This window comes from Mytilus trossulus, chromosome 2 (genome assembly GCF_036588685.1).
Source record: "Mytilus trossulus isolate FHL-02 chromosome 2, PNRI_Mtr1.1.1.hap1, whole genome shotgun sequence".
In the NCBI taxonomy this organism is placed as follows: domain Eukaryota; kingdom Metazoa; phylum Mollusca; class Bivalvia; order Mytilida; family Mytilidae; genus Mytilus; species Mytilus trossulus.
In genome coordinates this window covers 43,053,772-43,070,720 of record NC_086374.1, presented here as the reverse complement: position 1 = coordinate 43,070,720, position 16,949 = coordinate 43,053,772, and the positions used below count along the sequence as shown (strand labels likewise).

The window sequence follows — 16,949 nt, the reverse complement described above, 5'->3', positions numbered from 1 at the left end:
GATGCAATCGGTTGTTTTATAAATGCTTGGTAATGTACTTCAAGGAAGTTATAAAAAGAAGATGTGGTATGATTGCCAATGAGACAACTATCCACAAATGAACAAAATGACACAGACATTAACAACTATAGGTCACCGTACGGCCTTCAACAATGAGGAAAGTTCATACACCATAGTCAGCTATAAACGGCCCTGATTAGAAACGTAACACAATTCAAACGACAACACTAACGGCCTTACTTATGTAAAAAATTAACAAAAAACAAATATGCAACGCATAAACGAATCTCTGCTCGTATATATACTCTTGGCAACTGGTGCGAAGGGATTAAAATCTTGCGGTTAAAAATAAAATAATATATAGACATAGTTTGAAAGACATTTTAAAAGTCAATTTAACAAGCATTACAAAAACGCAAATACTTTTCAATATTTTAGATTTGGATAACCTGACATGAAATAACTGTACAATTTACAATTTTCACAATTAAACATTTTAAAAATGTTTTATTGCAGAATGAGTAAGAAACTAAAGGGCTCTTTCAAAGACACAATTAAAAAGTTTACCCCTCTGACATCTGTTTGTTTTTCTTCGCACATCATTGTCAATATAATGGATTTTATGAGACTCTCATAGAAGTGAAAAGTGTAGCTAGCTATAAACAAGGTTTAATTCACCATTTTCTACATAGGAAAATGCATTACCAAGCCAGGTGTATGACAGTTGCTATCGTTTGTTTGATGTGTTTGGGCTTTTTATATTGTCATTTGCTAATGGACTTTCCGTTTTGAATTTTCCTCAGAATTCGGTATTTTTGTTATTTTTCTTTTTTTTTTTAATTGTTAATTTGGAATATCACCCGTTATGTTCAATTGTCACAAAAAGTTTGAAAAACCAAACGAACATCTATACTCTTTTGATTATCAACACTTTTAAATAGAACCAAACACTTACTCTGTATATTATCTACAAACCAAATAGGACCAAGATTTACCTTATTGATTATCTACAAAAAAAATAACAAATACTCGTTTGACTATCTACAACAAATACATATAATCTTTTGATTATCTACAAACTAAATAAATCCAAACAGACCGTTCAAACGAAATAGAAACAAAAGGACACCCTTTTATAACGATTTCACTGCTGTAGTATATTTGATTAGGTGATATTGGTCAACGGAAGAAAAATTTCGACTTAAATGGTTAAGTATAGGCGAGGTTTTTTTAAACAGAAAAGTGAAGATATTTGAACAGTCCCTACTTTAAAATGTTCAGATTCATTTTCAAATACAATTGTACAGTGATATTAGTTATAAGCTATATCCATTACAATTTGATCTATTTGAAATAAGTAACTGTATTTCTTTCCTCTACGTGAATAGGATGTCATTTAATTTCGCAGTGAGTGTAAATCAACCTCTGGTCATGTGAAATTGATGAGATGCGATTGTTCAAAGAAATTCGGGTTTGTAAAAACATGTCTATATTGCATTTCAAGTCAATGAAAGACAGAGCAACACAGAATAACCCTCGGTTAAACACAAGATTTCTAGACACGGAATTAAGAAGCAACGAGTGTTTATGTTACAGTTAAAGATACCACATACTTGTGATAAATTAAGCTTGAAAATAAAATTGATGTTGTTGTCAGAATCTCATATGTAAGATAACACTTGTTTTTTTGTTTTTTTTTTAATAGCTTAAAACTATACAGAATTTTTCATTCTACATGTTATTGTTATGTTGTAAATATGACTAAAACATAATAAAAAAAAACAAGGTCATTCAATACCAAAAAAATGCTTCGCTTATATGATCTGTTTGTGCCTATAGAAAAAAGTAATACAGTGAAAATTCCGAACTCCAAAGAAAAAGTAAAATAACAAAATTACCGAACTCTACGGAAAATTCAAAACAGAAAGTCCTTTATCAAATTGCAAAATTAAAATTTCAAACACTTCAAACGAATTAAAACAACTGTCATATTTCTGACTTGATACAGGCATTTCCTTGTGTAAAAAATTGTGTAACAAACCTGGTATTATAGTAAAGCTAGCTTAGTAACGTATACCTTAGTAACTATTAATAACATGAAATTGGTGAAGCATGTCTCACAGCCACTAAGTATATGATACACTAGAAAGGGATGATCAAAGCTTTTCAGAAAACATATCGTAAAGCACTGGAGGTCTGAACCATTTTGAATATATTAACCAAATAATCATATAAAGATGTGGAACATGACGTCTTCGGACAAAACAATAAAAAAGAATAACTTCCGGACACAGAAGGGTCCAATGGAATCAGTGCCAAAGATGAACTTCATAAACACATGCTACCATCGTCTTATGGTGATAATAGTACACCTTTAAAACAAATCGCAAGTAAAATTCAAAAGAAAAAGAAAATGTTTGACCAATACAAGGTTGTCTGGTAAAAAAAAGAAGAGATTCTACTAAAACATAACGACTCATTCGTCGACTGGGATACATATTGTTTTATATAATATCAGGAAAGTGATACCGTCTTTATAAGACAAGGGCCTGATACTTTGTAGTCTTAGTCAGTTTAAACATTTGTTTTCATTCTGATTGGCGGTTTGAAACATTTACTGGCCTTCCCCAAATAATGTCGATTTTCATTAAATTTTTCGATCATATAAGACTTAATGCAACTCGTTACGTGTAGTTTTCTATTAGTTTTATTCAGTGACCCTACGCGTATTCACCAAACATCAGTTGCTTTTTTGGCTAGCTCTCACATTTTAGCCTGATTTCTTTATCTTTTATCTTTTAATAAGCTTAATGAACGAATGATGTTTCTTTATTATTGTTGCGTTCAGTTGATATGGTTGTCTCATTCGCTTTCACTTTTATCTTTTTGTACTCATAAAAGCTTCATTTTTATTATTCATATTCACAGGCACTCAGCTCATAAATGCGAAGAAAAACACAAATTATGACATATCCATACATCATACAATTAACCATTAAAATATCTAAAACCTCAATATTTCTAACTACCAATCACAGTCTTTTTAAATGGATAGGTATAGGAAAACATCTTATAGAAAAAAAAAGCCACTGGTGTGATCGAGAATTTGGCATAAGTGTCGACGGCTATGAAGGAGCAACAAAAGTATTGTTTATAATAGTACATTTCTAAACGCATAGATTAAACAAGTGCGCAGCACGAGCTTAATCCATAGCGTCGTTTGGTCACAAGTTGTCTTATTTTTTATATTTAAATACAGCGATTAGTTATACTTATTATTACATTGTCAAATGGCTTTTTTATGAAATTAATGTAGAAAATGTAAGGAACTATATGTTTTTCCTACGCATTGACAATTTCTTTTGATTCGACGTTTAACGCCTATTGTTGTATTACGTCAGAGAATGAAATAACCACGTTTATTTCACATGTGAAATTATCGATTTTTATTTTTAACAGGGAAATCAATGTATAATTGATAAGATGACCAATCGTGTAACACAATTGTTAACCACACTTTATGAATAAGAAGACTTGTCTTTTGGTTCCAGAAAATAAACGCAGATACTCGTTATGACTTGAATTACCAAATTTCTAAATATTTTCTTCGGAAACTGATAGTTCTATATTAGGTTTTTTTAATTATAAAAGCTAAGAATATAAAACATTTCAAAAGATAGAAAATTTGTCAAAGGTTAGAAATATCAAATGATATTGACATTTGAATCAAGTGGGAAAGGTAGGAAATATTGTGTATGGGCGATAGGAAGTTTTTGATGCGAAATAACACGAATATTAGTGTTATAATGCAAACACAAATTATTAAAAAGTGTGTGTGGCACTCAAACACTTCCGTGCAAAAGAACAAATGTTGCTTGTTCCATCGAAGAATAAACTGTTTGCACTTACAGTACAGACAGTGACACAGTTTTTCCTTACAAAAATTAACGTTAAATCTTTACAGTTGATATGTGGATTTTTCATATTTGTTTTTTTAATATATACTTTTTTCAAATTTTGATAACATTATTACTCGCTCCACTATATTTATTACAGTTATCAATTAAGTCTGCTTTGTTTGCCTGATAAAATTCAGTATTGATTCACATAAAATAAAAAACACGTAAAATTGTGTAGTTGATTTATTAATCAATTATTTGTACAAATATAACTCTTTTCAAATATTCCTACTTAGCAAATTTGCATGTTTAAAGACAGATTGAGCGTAATACGATATGAAATTACGATGAGCGTACAGTGATATTATGTAATTTACTGGTCGATGTATTTGTTTAAAGCAAAACAAATGTAGATAATAACTTAACAATGAAAATAAAAATCATCTTAAAAGATGTACATTGTCTTATTGGGGCCTTTTATAGCTGACTATATGCGGTATGGGCTTTGCTCATTGTTGAAGGCCGTACGGTGACCTATAATTGTTAATGTTTTTGTCATTTAGGTCTTTTTGTGGATAGTTGTCTCATTGACAATCACACCACATCCTCTCTTTTATACAATCGGTTGTTTTATAAATGCTTGGTAATGTACTTTAAGGAAGTTATAAAAAGAAGATGTGGTTTGATTGCCAATGAGACAACTATCCACAAAAGACCAAAATGACACAAACATTAACAACTATAGGTCACCGTACGGCCTTCAACAATGAGGAAAGCCCATACCGCATAGTCAGCTATAAAAGGCCCCGATAAGACAATGTAAAACAATTCAAACGAGAAAACTAACGGCCTTATTTATGTAAAAAAAATGAACGAAAAACAAATATGTAACACATAAACAAACGACAACCACTTAATTTACAGGCTCCTGACTAGGAACAGACACATACATAAATAATGTGGCGGGGTTAAACATGTTAGGAAGTTAGCCTTTCTTCATTACCCTATTTATCAACTTTCCAAGAAGGAAGTTCATAGAAGCAATATATTTTATCTGCTCGTATATATACTCTTGGCAACTGGTGCGTAGAGATTAGAATCTTGCAGTTGAAAATAAAATAATATACAGACATAGTTTGAGAGACATTTTAAAAGTCAATTGAACCAGCATTAGAAAAACGTAAATACTTTTGAATATTTTAGATTTGGATAACTGACATTAAATAAATGTACAATTTACAATTTTCACAATTAAACATTTTGAAAATGTTTTATTGCAGAATGAGTAAGAAACTAAAGGGCTCTTTCAAAGAAAATTTGCAACTAAAATGTTTACCCCTCTTATATCTGTTTGTTTTTCTTCGCACATCATTGTCAAAATAATGGATTTTATGCGACTCTCATACAAGTGAAAAGTTTAGCTAGCTATACAACAAGGTTTAATTCACCATGTTCTACATAGAAAAATGCATTACCAAGCCAGGTGTATGACAGTTGCTATTGTTTGTTTGGTGTGTTTGGGCTTTTTATTTTGTCATTTGCTTATAGACTTTCCGTTTGGAATTTTCCTCAGAGTTCGGTATTTTTGTTATTTTTCTTTTAACTGGTTTTATATCCATATTTTTTTGAATTGTTAATTTGGAATAGCCCTCGTTATGTTCACTTGACACAAGAAGTTTGAAAAACCGAACGTACATGTATCACGTGACATGTATTCTCTTATGATTATCAACAGACTAAACAGTACCAAACACTTACTCTTTATATTATCTACAAAACCAAATAGGACCAGGATTTACCTTATTGATTATCTGCAAAAAAATAACAAATACTCTTTTGACTTCCTACAACAAAAAACATATAATCTTTTGATTATCTACAAATTAAATAAATCCAAACAGACCGTTCAAACGTGTCAAAACGAAATAGAAACAAAAGGACACCCTTTTATATCGATTTCACTGCTGTAGTATATATGATTAGGTGATATTGTTCAACGGAAAATAAAATTCGACTTAAATTTCTTAAGTATAGGCGAGGTTTTTTTATACAGAAAAATGATGATATTTGAACAGTACCTACTTTAAAATGTTCAGATTTATTTTCAAATACAATTGTACAGTAATATTAATTATAAGCAATATCCCTTAAACTTTGATTTTAGCTCTATTTGAAATAAGTAACTGTATTTCTTTCCTCTACCTGAATAGGATGTCATTTAATTTCGCAGAGAGTGTAAATAAACCTCTGGTCATGTGAAATTGATCAGATGCAATTGTTCAAAGAAATTCAGGTCAGTAAAAACATGTCTATATTGCATTTCAAGTCAGGTAAAGACAGAGAAACACAGAATTAACCTCTGTTAAACACAAATTTCTAGACGAAAAACGGAATCAAGAAGTAAGGTGTGTTACTGTTACAGTTACCGATACCACAGACTTGTCATAACTTAAGCTTGAAAATAAAAATTGTTGTTGTTGTCAGAATCTCATATGTAAGATAAAACTGTTGTTTTGTTTGTTTTGGTTTTTTTTTGTGGGGGGGGGGGGGTTAATAGCTTAATACTATACAGAATTTTTCATTCTACATGTTATTGTCATGTCGTAAATATGACTAAAACATAATATAAAAAACAAAGTCATTCAATACCAAACAAATGCTTCACTAAGAAGATCTTTTTGTACCTATAGAAAAAAGTGATACAGTGAAAATTCCGAACTCCAAAAAAAAGTTAAATAACAAAATTACCAAACTCTACGGAAAATTCAAAACAGAAAGTCCTTTATCAAATTGCAGAATTAAAAGTTCAAACACATCAAACGAATTAAAACAACTGTCATATTTCTGACTTGATACAGACATAACCTTGTGTTAAAAATTGTGTATCAAACCTTGTATTATAGCAAAGCTAGCTTAGTAACGTATACCTTAGTAAATATTAATTACATGAAATGGGTGCAGCATATCCCACAGCCACTAAGCATATGATACACTAGAAAGGGATGATCAATGCTTTTCAAAAAACATATCGTAAAGCACTGGATTCAGAACCATTTAGAAGATATTATATCTTCGGACAAAACAATAAAAAAAGATTACTTCCGGGCACAGAAGGGTCCAATGGAATCAGTGCCAAGATGAAGTTTATGACAACACGCAACCATCGTCTAATAGTGATAATAGTACACTTTTAAAACAAATCGCAAGTAAAATTCAAAAGACCAAAAAAATGTTTGACCAATACAAGGTTGTCTTACGAGAAAAAGAAAAAGAAGAAGAGATACTACTTAAACATAACGACTCATTCGTCGACTGGGATACATATTGTTTTATATAATATCAGGAAAGTGATACCGTCTTTAAAAAGCAAGGGCGTGATACTTAGTAGTCTAAGTCAGTTTAAACATTTGTTTTCATTCTGATAGGGGGTTTGAAACATTTAATGGCCTCCCCCAAATAATGCCGATTTTCATTAAATTTTTCGATCATATAAGACTTAATGCAACTCGTTACGTGTAGTTGTGTTTTCTATTGGTTTTATTCAGTGACCGTACGCGTAATCCCCAAACATCAGTTGCTTCTTTGGCTAGCGCTCACATTTTAGCCTGATTTCTTTATCTTTTATCTTTTAATAAGCTTAATGAACGAATGATGTTTCTTTATTATTGTTGCGTTTTGTTGATATAGTTGTCTCATTCGCTTTCACTTTTATCTTTTTGTACTCATAAAAGCTTCATTTTCATTGTTCATCTGCACAGGCACTCAGCTCATAAAAGCGAAGAAAAACACAAATTTTAACATATCCATACATCATACAATTAACCATTAATATCTAAAACCTCAAATTTTCTAACTACAAATCACAGTCTTTCTAAATGGATAGGTATACGAAAACATATTATAGAAAAAAAAGCCACTGGTGTGATCGAGAATTTGGCAAACGTGTCGACGGCTACGAAGGAGCAACAAAAGTATTGTATATAATAGTACATTTCTAAACAAGATAAACTGGTATAATTGATAAGATGACCATTCGTGTAACACAATTGTGTACCACACTTTATGAAAATAAGACTTGTCTTTTGTTTCCAGAAAACAAACGCTGATACTCGTTAGGACTTGAATTACCAAATGTCTAAATATTTTCTTCGGAAACTGATAGTTCTATATTGAGAGTTTTTAATTATAAAAGCTAAGATATCAAAACATTTCAAAAGATAGAAAATTTGTCAAAGGTTAGAAAGATCAAATGATTTTGACATTTGAATCAAGTGGGGAAAAAGATAGGAAATATTGTGTATGGGCCAAAGGAAGTTCTGTGCCATTGATGCTTTAATCTTCAAAATCGTTGTATGGTTCGGACCGAGTTATAATTATCCAAGTAGCATTGAGCTGTTGATATGAAAATTTCAAAGATAGAAATTATTATTCTGTACGCTTTACATAATTTTTGACAAAACTATATCATGAAACTTAAATCGTTTATTGTTATTAAATATAGTATAATTTAATATGACATTATAAATATGCAAAAACAATGTTTAAATGATGTCTCACCGCAACATATTATCATAACACTGTTTGATATGAAAACTGCAATATTCAATTTTGATTCATCAAAATAAAGGTGAAAGACGCGACCACTTGAAAGTTTTAATTGACTATGTAAAACCCATATTAGATATGATCGTTGTAAAAATAAGCATTCCGAGAATTCTTGATATTCCTGTCATGTGAATTATGTTACTGCCATTACACAAATCGTTGTCATTGCAACACATTTTTTCGATACATCCTCTTGAGGAATAAAGGTCCCGTGAACAATTTCTAAAATCATTTTTAGGCGAGCAATCCCATGCACAACCGCGAACAGTGGAATATAATTGTTTGTTTTCGAATGTACTATGCATCTCAAAGTAAACCTTCTGAAATAAAAAAAACCAACAATAACATATTGAAACATCAACTTTTACAACCGTTTTAAAGCATTACATAGTTAAAGAATATCGTTACATTTAACAATACCAATTATGTCCATGTCCACGTCATTTTTATCTTAACACGACATTGAGTATGTAACTTTCGGTTTGTGTGTTGCTCAGTCATCCTCATCCTTTATTATGTTTTGTGGTTCGTCATTTTCGTTTTTGCCCTGACATTTTCAGTTTGTAATCGAATTAAGGGGTTTTTAATCTTCTTGGAGTCTCGCGCCTCTTTTGTTTTAGGACATATACTATATTTTTCGGGTAACCAATTTTCTATAACATAATTTTTTTTTTCCCTATATAATGTAAAAAAAATCATACATTTATCAAAATTTGAAGAAGAGTAAAACTGCGACCAAAATGATAATAAGGAACCGTTTCAAATAAATGTGGAAAATCCGAAGCAGGGTAGAAATGTTCTAATGAGTGCTTACAGGAACTATTGTTGGTTAGATGATGTCGTTTGAGAAAGCATATAATCAAACATTAATATAGTACCTTTAGGAAATAGAGTCGGATTTTACCTGAAATTTTAAAAATTTGTTGGAAGCAAATCAGTTTATACCTTATTTTTCTGAATGAAGCGACTTGTTTAAATAGATTAGTAAATATAACATGCTTGTAAGGTTTGTTTGCCTAAATCCCTTGCTTGCTTTCAACCATTATTTGAAAGTATCCCTTGCTTTTGTTTTTTTTTAAGGAGTAAAATTGAGAATGGCAATGGGGAATGTATCAAAGAGACAACAACCCGACCATAGAAAAAACAGCAGCGGAAGGTCACCACGTGTCTTCAATGTAACAAAAAAAATCCCGCACCTGGAGGTGTCCTTCAGCTGGCCCCTAAACAAATATATACTAGTTCAGTGATAGTGAACGCCATACTAATTTCCAAATTGTACACAAGAAACTAAAATTAAAATAATACAAGACTAACAAAGACCAGAGGCTCCTGACTTGGGACAGGCGCAAAAATGCGGCGGGGTTAAACATGTTTGTGAGATCTCAACCCTCCCCCTATACCCTTAGCACTTGCTATACGTAAATTTCATTGTGTTTTAGTAAGTTCTTCACTTTGTATTATCAAATTTCTAAATTAAACACTTTCGCCTCACATAAAAATGATTTACATAATTATATGCGACATAGACACATGTCAACTGCGGATTTCCCATAGGTTACATTCTATATATTTTTTTCTTATTTGATTCGTTTGGTTGCTGTAATGTTGACGTTCATTTTGTCATCTACTTTTATTTATATAACAAACCACATTACCTGACAATATTGGCCCCGTTTACATGTTCTCTGCTCAGCTCTTTCGTTATCATCCGGGTCTATATCACAGTTGTCTGATATACAATGCCAGCATTTCAGTGCGCAACAGCAACCTGTAATCAATGTATAAATTGAAGTTCGCACACATTTTAACGAGTTAATGACCTGATACACTCCAGCACTGTTGTTTTAATACCTTTGTAAAATTGTATCTTATAAAAATAAATAAAAAAATGACCAAATACTAGTACTCAAATGGCAAGATTGCGCTGGATGATTTTTAAAACAATGGAGAATGCACTATACTGAACAGTTGAAACTTTGAAATAGGACATGTTAAAATTCCCCGAAAAAATCCATTATATCAGGTGCACAATTTCAAGATTTGTACAATCGTCTTGTGGAACCCCGATCTCTTGGTTTGAGACTATTGAGTTCATTATACATAATGTGTTTCATCTTTCATAAAGATTGCTGATAAATGAATAAGGTACCAAGTCTTGACAGATTCTAAAACCAGTTGCATAATAGCAGCTACACAACTTCAACACTGTAGGACAGGTTGATTGCACAAATTAGACACACACTTTCCCCCTCACATCACCGTACTGTGTAAGCCAGTTATAAATATGGTCTAACACGACAAAAAAAATATTTAAGAAATATTTTAACATAACGTGTGAAAGATTCAGGTGTCTATATGTGTTATACAAATGCTACGCCGACATGTTACTGTGTCTGACAATTCCAGATAATGGTATAAATAGTAGATACCTAGCTAAATATTAACATGTTGACAACAACGGAAATTTTACTTCTCTGCAATCAAGGTATAAACAATTCAAAGATAGTTGACTTTGTTGAATGCAGCTACCCAATGAAAGTAAATTCGGTACTAAGTCTTATTCGATGATATAAACAAATGATGAAATGTAGGGGACATGACTCTGTACTTTAAAAGATCCCGTCAGTATGATATTTGTCTATAATATGTCATTATGATATATTTCTATTATGAATTACTTTATACGTTGAACCACAAACGTCAAAATCAATCAATGGCGTAGTGGAATTGACAATTTTTGGATTCTCATAAATTCTATGTATAACTTTTGAACTAGTTTGAATCTCGGTCTATTTCTGTAATTTATTCTTACATACTTTTAATTTTTTAACTCTGTATGCGTACATTGCCTATGAAAAAAAATTTAAAATTGTTTGTATGCACATTGAACATCAAATTTATGTGACGTATATAATTTTTCTAACGTCAGACACTCAAATCAATCCATGTGTTCTTAGACAGTAGATGTTATTGTGTCCTGTTAAATTTTTCCCTTTAAAAAGTTTTGGATTCTCATATATTCTATGTATAATTTTTGGACTAGTTTGAATCTCGGTCTATTTCTGTAATTTATTCTTACATACTTTTGATTTTTTAACCCTGTATGCGTACATTGCCTATGTAAATTTTAAAATTGTTTGTATGCACATTGAACGACAAATTTATGTGACGTATATAATTTTTCTGACGTCGGACACTCAAGTAGATCCATGTGTTCGTGGATAGGTTTGTGTGTCCTGTTAAATTGTTCCTTTTAAAAGTTTTGGATTCTCATAAATTCTATGTATAACTTTTGGACTAGTTTGATTTCTGTAATTTATTCTTACATACTTTTGATTTTTTAACCCTGTCTGCGCTCATTGCCTATGTAAAATTTAAAATTGTTTATAATCCAGGTACTTTTGATAACTATTGTATGCACATTGAACGACAAATTTATGTGACGTATATAATTTTTCTGACGTCAGACACTCAAATCAATCCATGTGTTCGTAGATAGTAGATGTTGTTGTGTCCTGTTAAATTGTTATACGATGATGACTGATGTTCCCATATTTTGACTATTTTATTGATTGTGACTGTTTATTTAACGCATCATGTAAATGTAACGGAACTTGATGAGACTGTTATTAAAGTGAGAGGGTTAGCGCTATAGAACCAGGTTTAATCCACCATTTTCTACATTTGAAAATGCCTGTACCAAGTCAGGAATATGACAGTTCTTGTCCATTCGTTTTTGATGCGTTTTGTTTTTTGATTTTGCCATGTGATTATGGACTTTCCAAATTGATTTTCCTCTGAGTTCAGTATTTTTGTGATTTTACTTTTTGATCAAGCGGCAAGGTGTTGCCATATATATTTAGTAAATTGCGACACATATATGATTGAGGAAAATAATGATACTGTCCGTTAACCTTTAAAAATGAATGATTTCGACTTTACCATTTAGAAAAATTGATGTAATAACTTGTAAGCATAAAAGCGTTTTACAATGGTAAACACACGCTATTGAATATCGTTTAAATCTATTCACTATGGGATAATTAAAATCAGTCCTGTAAAGTCGGATCCATAGTCTGACCCTTCAATGTCCAGTTCTGAATATAAGTTAAGATGCAAATCAGACCAATTACAAGTTTTAATCAGACTGTGGGTTTATCTGTTATCCTGGGAACAATTATTATAGCTTACTATAAGGTATTAGGTATTTTATTTATTGTCGAAAGCCTCACGAAGACTAGTTATTGCTCACATCTTTGTACTCTGATCTTTAATTGATAGTTGTCTCAAGGTATTAGCCATTATATCACATCGCTTTATTTTAAAGTAAGACAAAATGCCTTTGTATGTTATTTGAAAAAAAGACGAAAATAATAAAAGTGCATAATTGTTATTTGGAAATCAGTGAGTATTCCGAAGAAAACTAACTTTCAACTTTATTGGTACAAAGCTCCTTTTATTTCGTACTTAATTTGCCTTTTTTTTCTTTTTGATTCAAGAGCCACTTGTGAGTATCTTGTTATCCCACGCCGGGCGTAAAATGTTTAATCCTGTCATTTAAGATGAGTTAATATTATGGAACTGGACTCATCCCTGATACCCTAGTATATTTTTCATTTGTATGTCTTTTGTAAACTTGTTAAAAGGTAGGATAAATGACAGAGAACTAACGACACATAAAATGGCCAAATGAACATATAAATAACAGTTCAGCAACATATAGACGAATATACGATAAAGCATCCCTTATCGTCACAACTCTAAAACAGGTGGAAACTGTCAAACTTTTATTTTCAATACTTAATTATCCAAATAAATGTGTGTTTTTTTTTAAGTCATGAAAAAAAACTGACGAGGATCTTAACTCTTTCTGGTCAGACATATACATGTGGCGTTGTTATAAATTTTTATTATTGATTTCAATTCTCCCGATTTTATGTCTATCAATGAACTGTATTAAGCATGTTTTCAATTACATGGAATTATCTGTATAAATCTTTCAACCATATGTATCCATGAGTTCAATTTCATTTGATGTATCAATTGTGCTTTCCCTATATCTGATAATATTTCTATGACATCAGATCCTATCTGAGATTTTTATTATGAGTTTAGCAAGATTTGTAATGATCAATATGCGACTTACAAAAGTTCATCAGATAAAAAGAAAATTGTACCTTATCGGGTAGATATTCATGATTTAGTATAGCAATAAGTTAGAAATTCGATCTTCAGATATCATAACATCATTCTGTATTTCATAAATCGCCTTCAGATATCATAACATCATTAATTTTAGAATTTTCTTAATCGCCTTCAAACGCTAACATACAAAGAATCTTTCAAATTTGATGATAATAAGTTTAAATATAGAAAAGGGTTATATTTGCTTAGATACTGTTACTGATACATTAAAGAAATTTTTGTTGATCTCATTAGTCATATTCAGTTATGATTGTAAATAATAGAGCGACTGACAACATGACAATGAAGTTATCAAAGACAGATGCCTAAATTCAATTTTTAAACATGTATACAAAATATATAAAAAAAAACATGAGCATAAATTCGTAGAACGACCCTTTTTTTAAATGAATAGTATATGGTATGAAAAGACAGCTTCCAATCACATAGCAAAGACATATCTCATACCAGTTTTGATTTTGTAAATAATTATAAACTAAGTAAGATTCGATTATTTTTTAGTCAATATGAAAAGCTCGATAATGATGTCATTATAAAATTCGGAAAAAGCGACATTGATATGTAAGAATTGAGTTTCAAGTCAACATATTCTTAGTCTGAATAAATTGATAAACAACTATACATTTTTTAATAGTAATGAAAAAAAAATTAAATTTTTTATTAACCTTTACAGTTAACTGAAAACTGATTTTGCCAATGTGCATGTGTAAGAATAAAGAAATTATTATTCTAGTGTTTATGCATCACAATCCAAAAATTTAAATTCTAACATAGTTCTTCTGAATCATATTCGTTCGTTCCATAGCCGGTTTTGGTGTTAAAATTCAGGCTTAGGTTTGTTTGGGTTTTTTTTGTTTGGTCTTCAAAGCTTTTTTTGGTTTCAAGTATCATTTGTTTGAGATTTATTTTTGAAATGGCTATATTATGTAATTCTAAATCGCACATGATTACTGAGCAAAAAACAACATAACACTAGCTAGTAAATATATACCTCTCACATGTACCTTGTATTTGTTTACAAAGTAAAATCTTATAAAAAAAATGTAATAAATGTTATAGGCAACTATATATATCTAAAATTAAAATCTAATGAAAAATTCTATATATATATACTTGATAGTTTTAGAAACATATCTTCAAACGATCATTATTGATTTTTCTTATAACAATCATGACATGACACAAACAATTTCAAATCAAAAACCATTAAAATTTTATAAACAGCAAGACATTGACTAAAAGAAAAATACATTACGTTTACTCTTTTAAAATACTTTACCATTACATGCAGCAAAGCATTATCTTGTTTATTTAAAATCAGTAGTTCACTTATATCAATTGAACTCGACACCTTATAGCAAAATGATCAAAAGTACTCTACTAGAACAGTAAATGGAGGTTAGTTTATAACATGTTTTCTTTGATCACTGAAAAAAAGATTTGTAAAATCTAAAGTAATTAATAGCATTTACTCTTTTTTGGAATACGGCAAGACAATGCCGTTTAAAACTGTTAAATTTGAAATCCTCAGCACTTGTACTTTTGTTTAAAATTGCGCACATCCATTTAAATTGAAATTTTAAGTTTTAAACTTAATTTTTTTATTCTTATATGAAGGATCGTTAGAACTTTATATAATTTGATTTTTGGACGAATTATTCCCGTTAGATAAGAAACACGGATTATAGAGTACTATCAGTTTAGCTTCTCTAATTACTTTAAATGATTATAGACATGTGTATGGTTTCAGAGGATATAATTCCAATACTGTGTATGTCATCTCTATAAATATACTTTTAGTAATTAGTTCTAACACTGAATGCAGTTAGGTTGATATGTTAGACAACAGGACAAACGATCGCCAATATAGTTTAGTGAAGTGTAATAGTATTGATAAGAACATAACCTTTTTTTCGGTTGATTAAGAACACTCGTTATAGGAAGTCTGTGTAATTATCAATTTATGATACGGTCCATCTTCACATGACATAAATAAATTATCTTACATAGAGATAAAAGTTTACAACATTCAAATTAGCAGGTTTCGTGCTTTATACTTGTATATCAATGTTTATGAAGTCTCAACTTAGTGCATCAAGTTTTAGTTTTAAGTTGTTTTTATTGCATGGTTATTACAAATGTGTTTTCACATGTTATATTTGTTATTCTCGTGGTGTTTTGTCTGATGCTTGGTCCGTTTCTGTGTTGTGTCGTTGTTCTCTTATATTTAATGCGTTTCGCTCGGTTTTGGTTTGTTATCCCGATTTTGTTTTTTGTCCATGGATTTATGAGTTTTGAACAGCGGTATACTACTGTTGCCTTTATTTTTCAACTGGTTGGGCGGCGCTTACGTTTCAATTTGCACCTAAGCACAGTCTATTTGAGGATGATCAACAATTTCCAAAATGTGATATAAATTTACACGTTTTTTTAATTTCATTTAAAAGATAATCTACGGCTGTGACTTATTTCTATTTATTTATTTTGCGAATACACATAGTGTGTTAACATATTCTAGCCGAATCGATGGTCATAACGGGACACTATCATAAAACACCTGTCTTCAGATTAACTCGTCTATAATGAAAGAAAGGGTTAAACTCCGCCCAGTTGAGCGAAATAAATCCAGTAATACAGTGCTCAAAAACCTACATCCAACCTACATTCTACATTTTTAAGAACTTGTTCACATTATACATTTGACAGGTAAATAAAGTATGGTATTGGAGGTTTTAATATTAGTATAACCATGTCGCTTTTGCAAGTTAAAATTCAAGCTTCTCTTTGCTTCCAGTTCTTTTTTTGCTACACAAAAAACTTGTTTGGAAATAATTTATTCCAATTTTTCTTGTTGTTTTTAATTCATTTCGAACTGATGGCGTGTTGCCCTAACTTTCATCGATGTTTTCTATGTTGCCGTTTGCATACTTTTAGATTATTTAAACGGAGCATGCTTTTGTACAATGTACATGCTCAGACTGTTCAAACTTATATATATAGTAATACATCGACTTTTATTAATTTTTTGTTTGCCTGTTTGTTTTTAAAAGTGTGTTTCTTTTTTTTTTCTTTTTTGTTTGCCTTTGTAATAATCAATTGCGTAAATCATATATGGAAGTCTTCAAACAGTAAACTGCTGTAGACAGTTTTCCAAGTTTAACCTATCTTACTTGGTATTTTTTTCCAGAACCAAACAAAACCACTGACCACCGAGGTAAAACTTCTAGTTTTGTATAGGGC

At 30.7% G+C, this 16,949-nt stretch overlaps 1 protein-coding gene across 1 annotated transcript in view; it reads right to left on the bottom strand.

Moving 5' to 3' along the window:
• Positions 1-8,560: 8,560 nt before the first annotated feature.
• The window catches only part of LOC134705781 (uncharacterized), a 44,687-nt gene continuing 36,298 nt past the window's right edge, over positions 8,561-16,949 (bottom strand). Inside the window, exons 2-3 of the mRNA XM_063564499.1 lie at positions 10,160-10,272; positions 8,561-8,824 (exon numbers count right to left, since the gene is read on the bottom strand). Coding sequence (XP_063420569.1) covers positions 8,561-8,824; positions 10,160-10,272 — 377 coding nt within the window. The remainder of the gene's footprint in view (positions 8,825-10,159; positions 10,273-16,949) is intronic.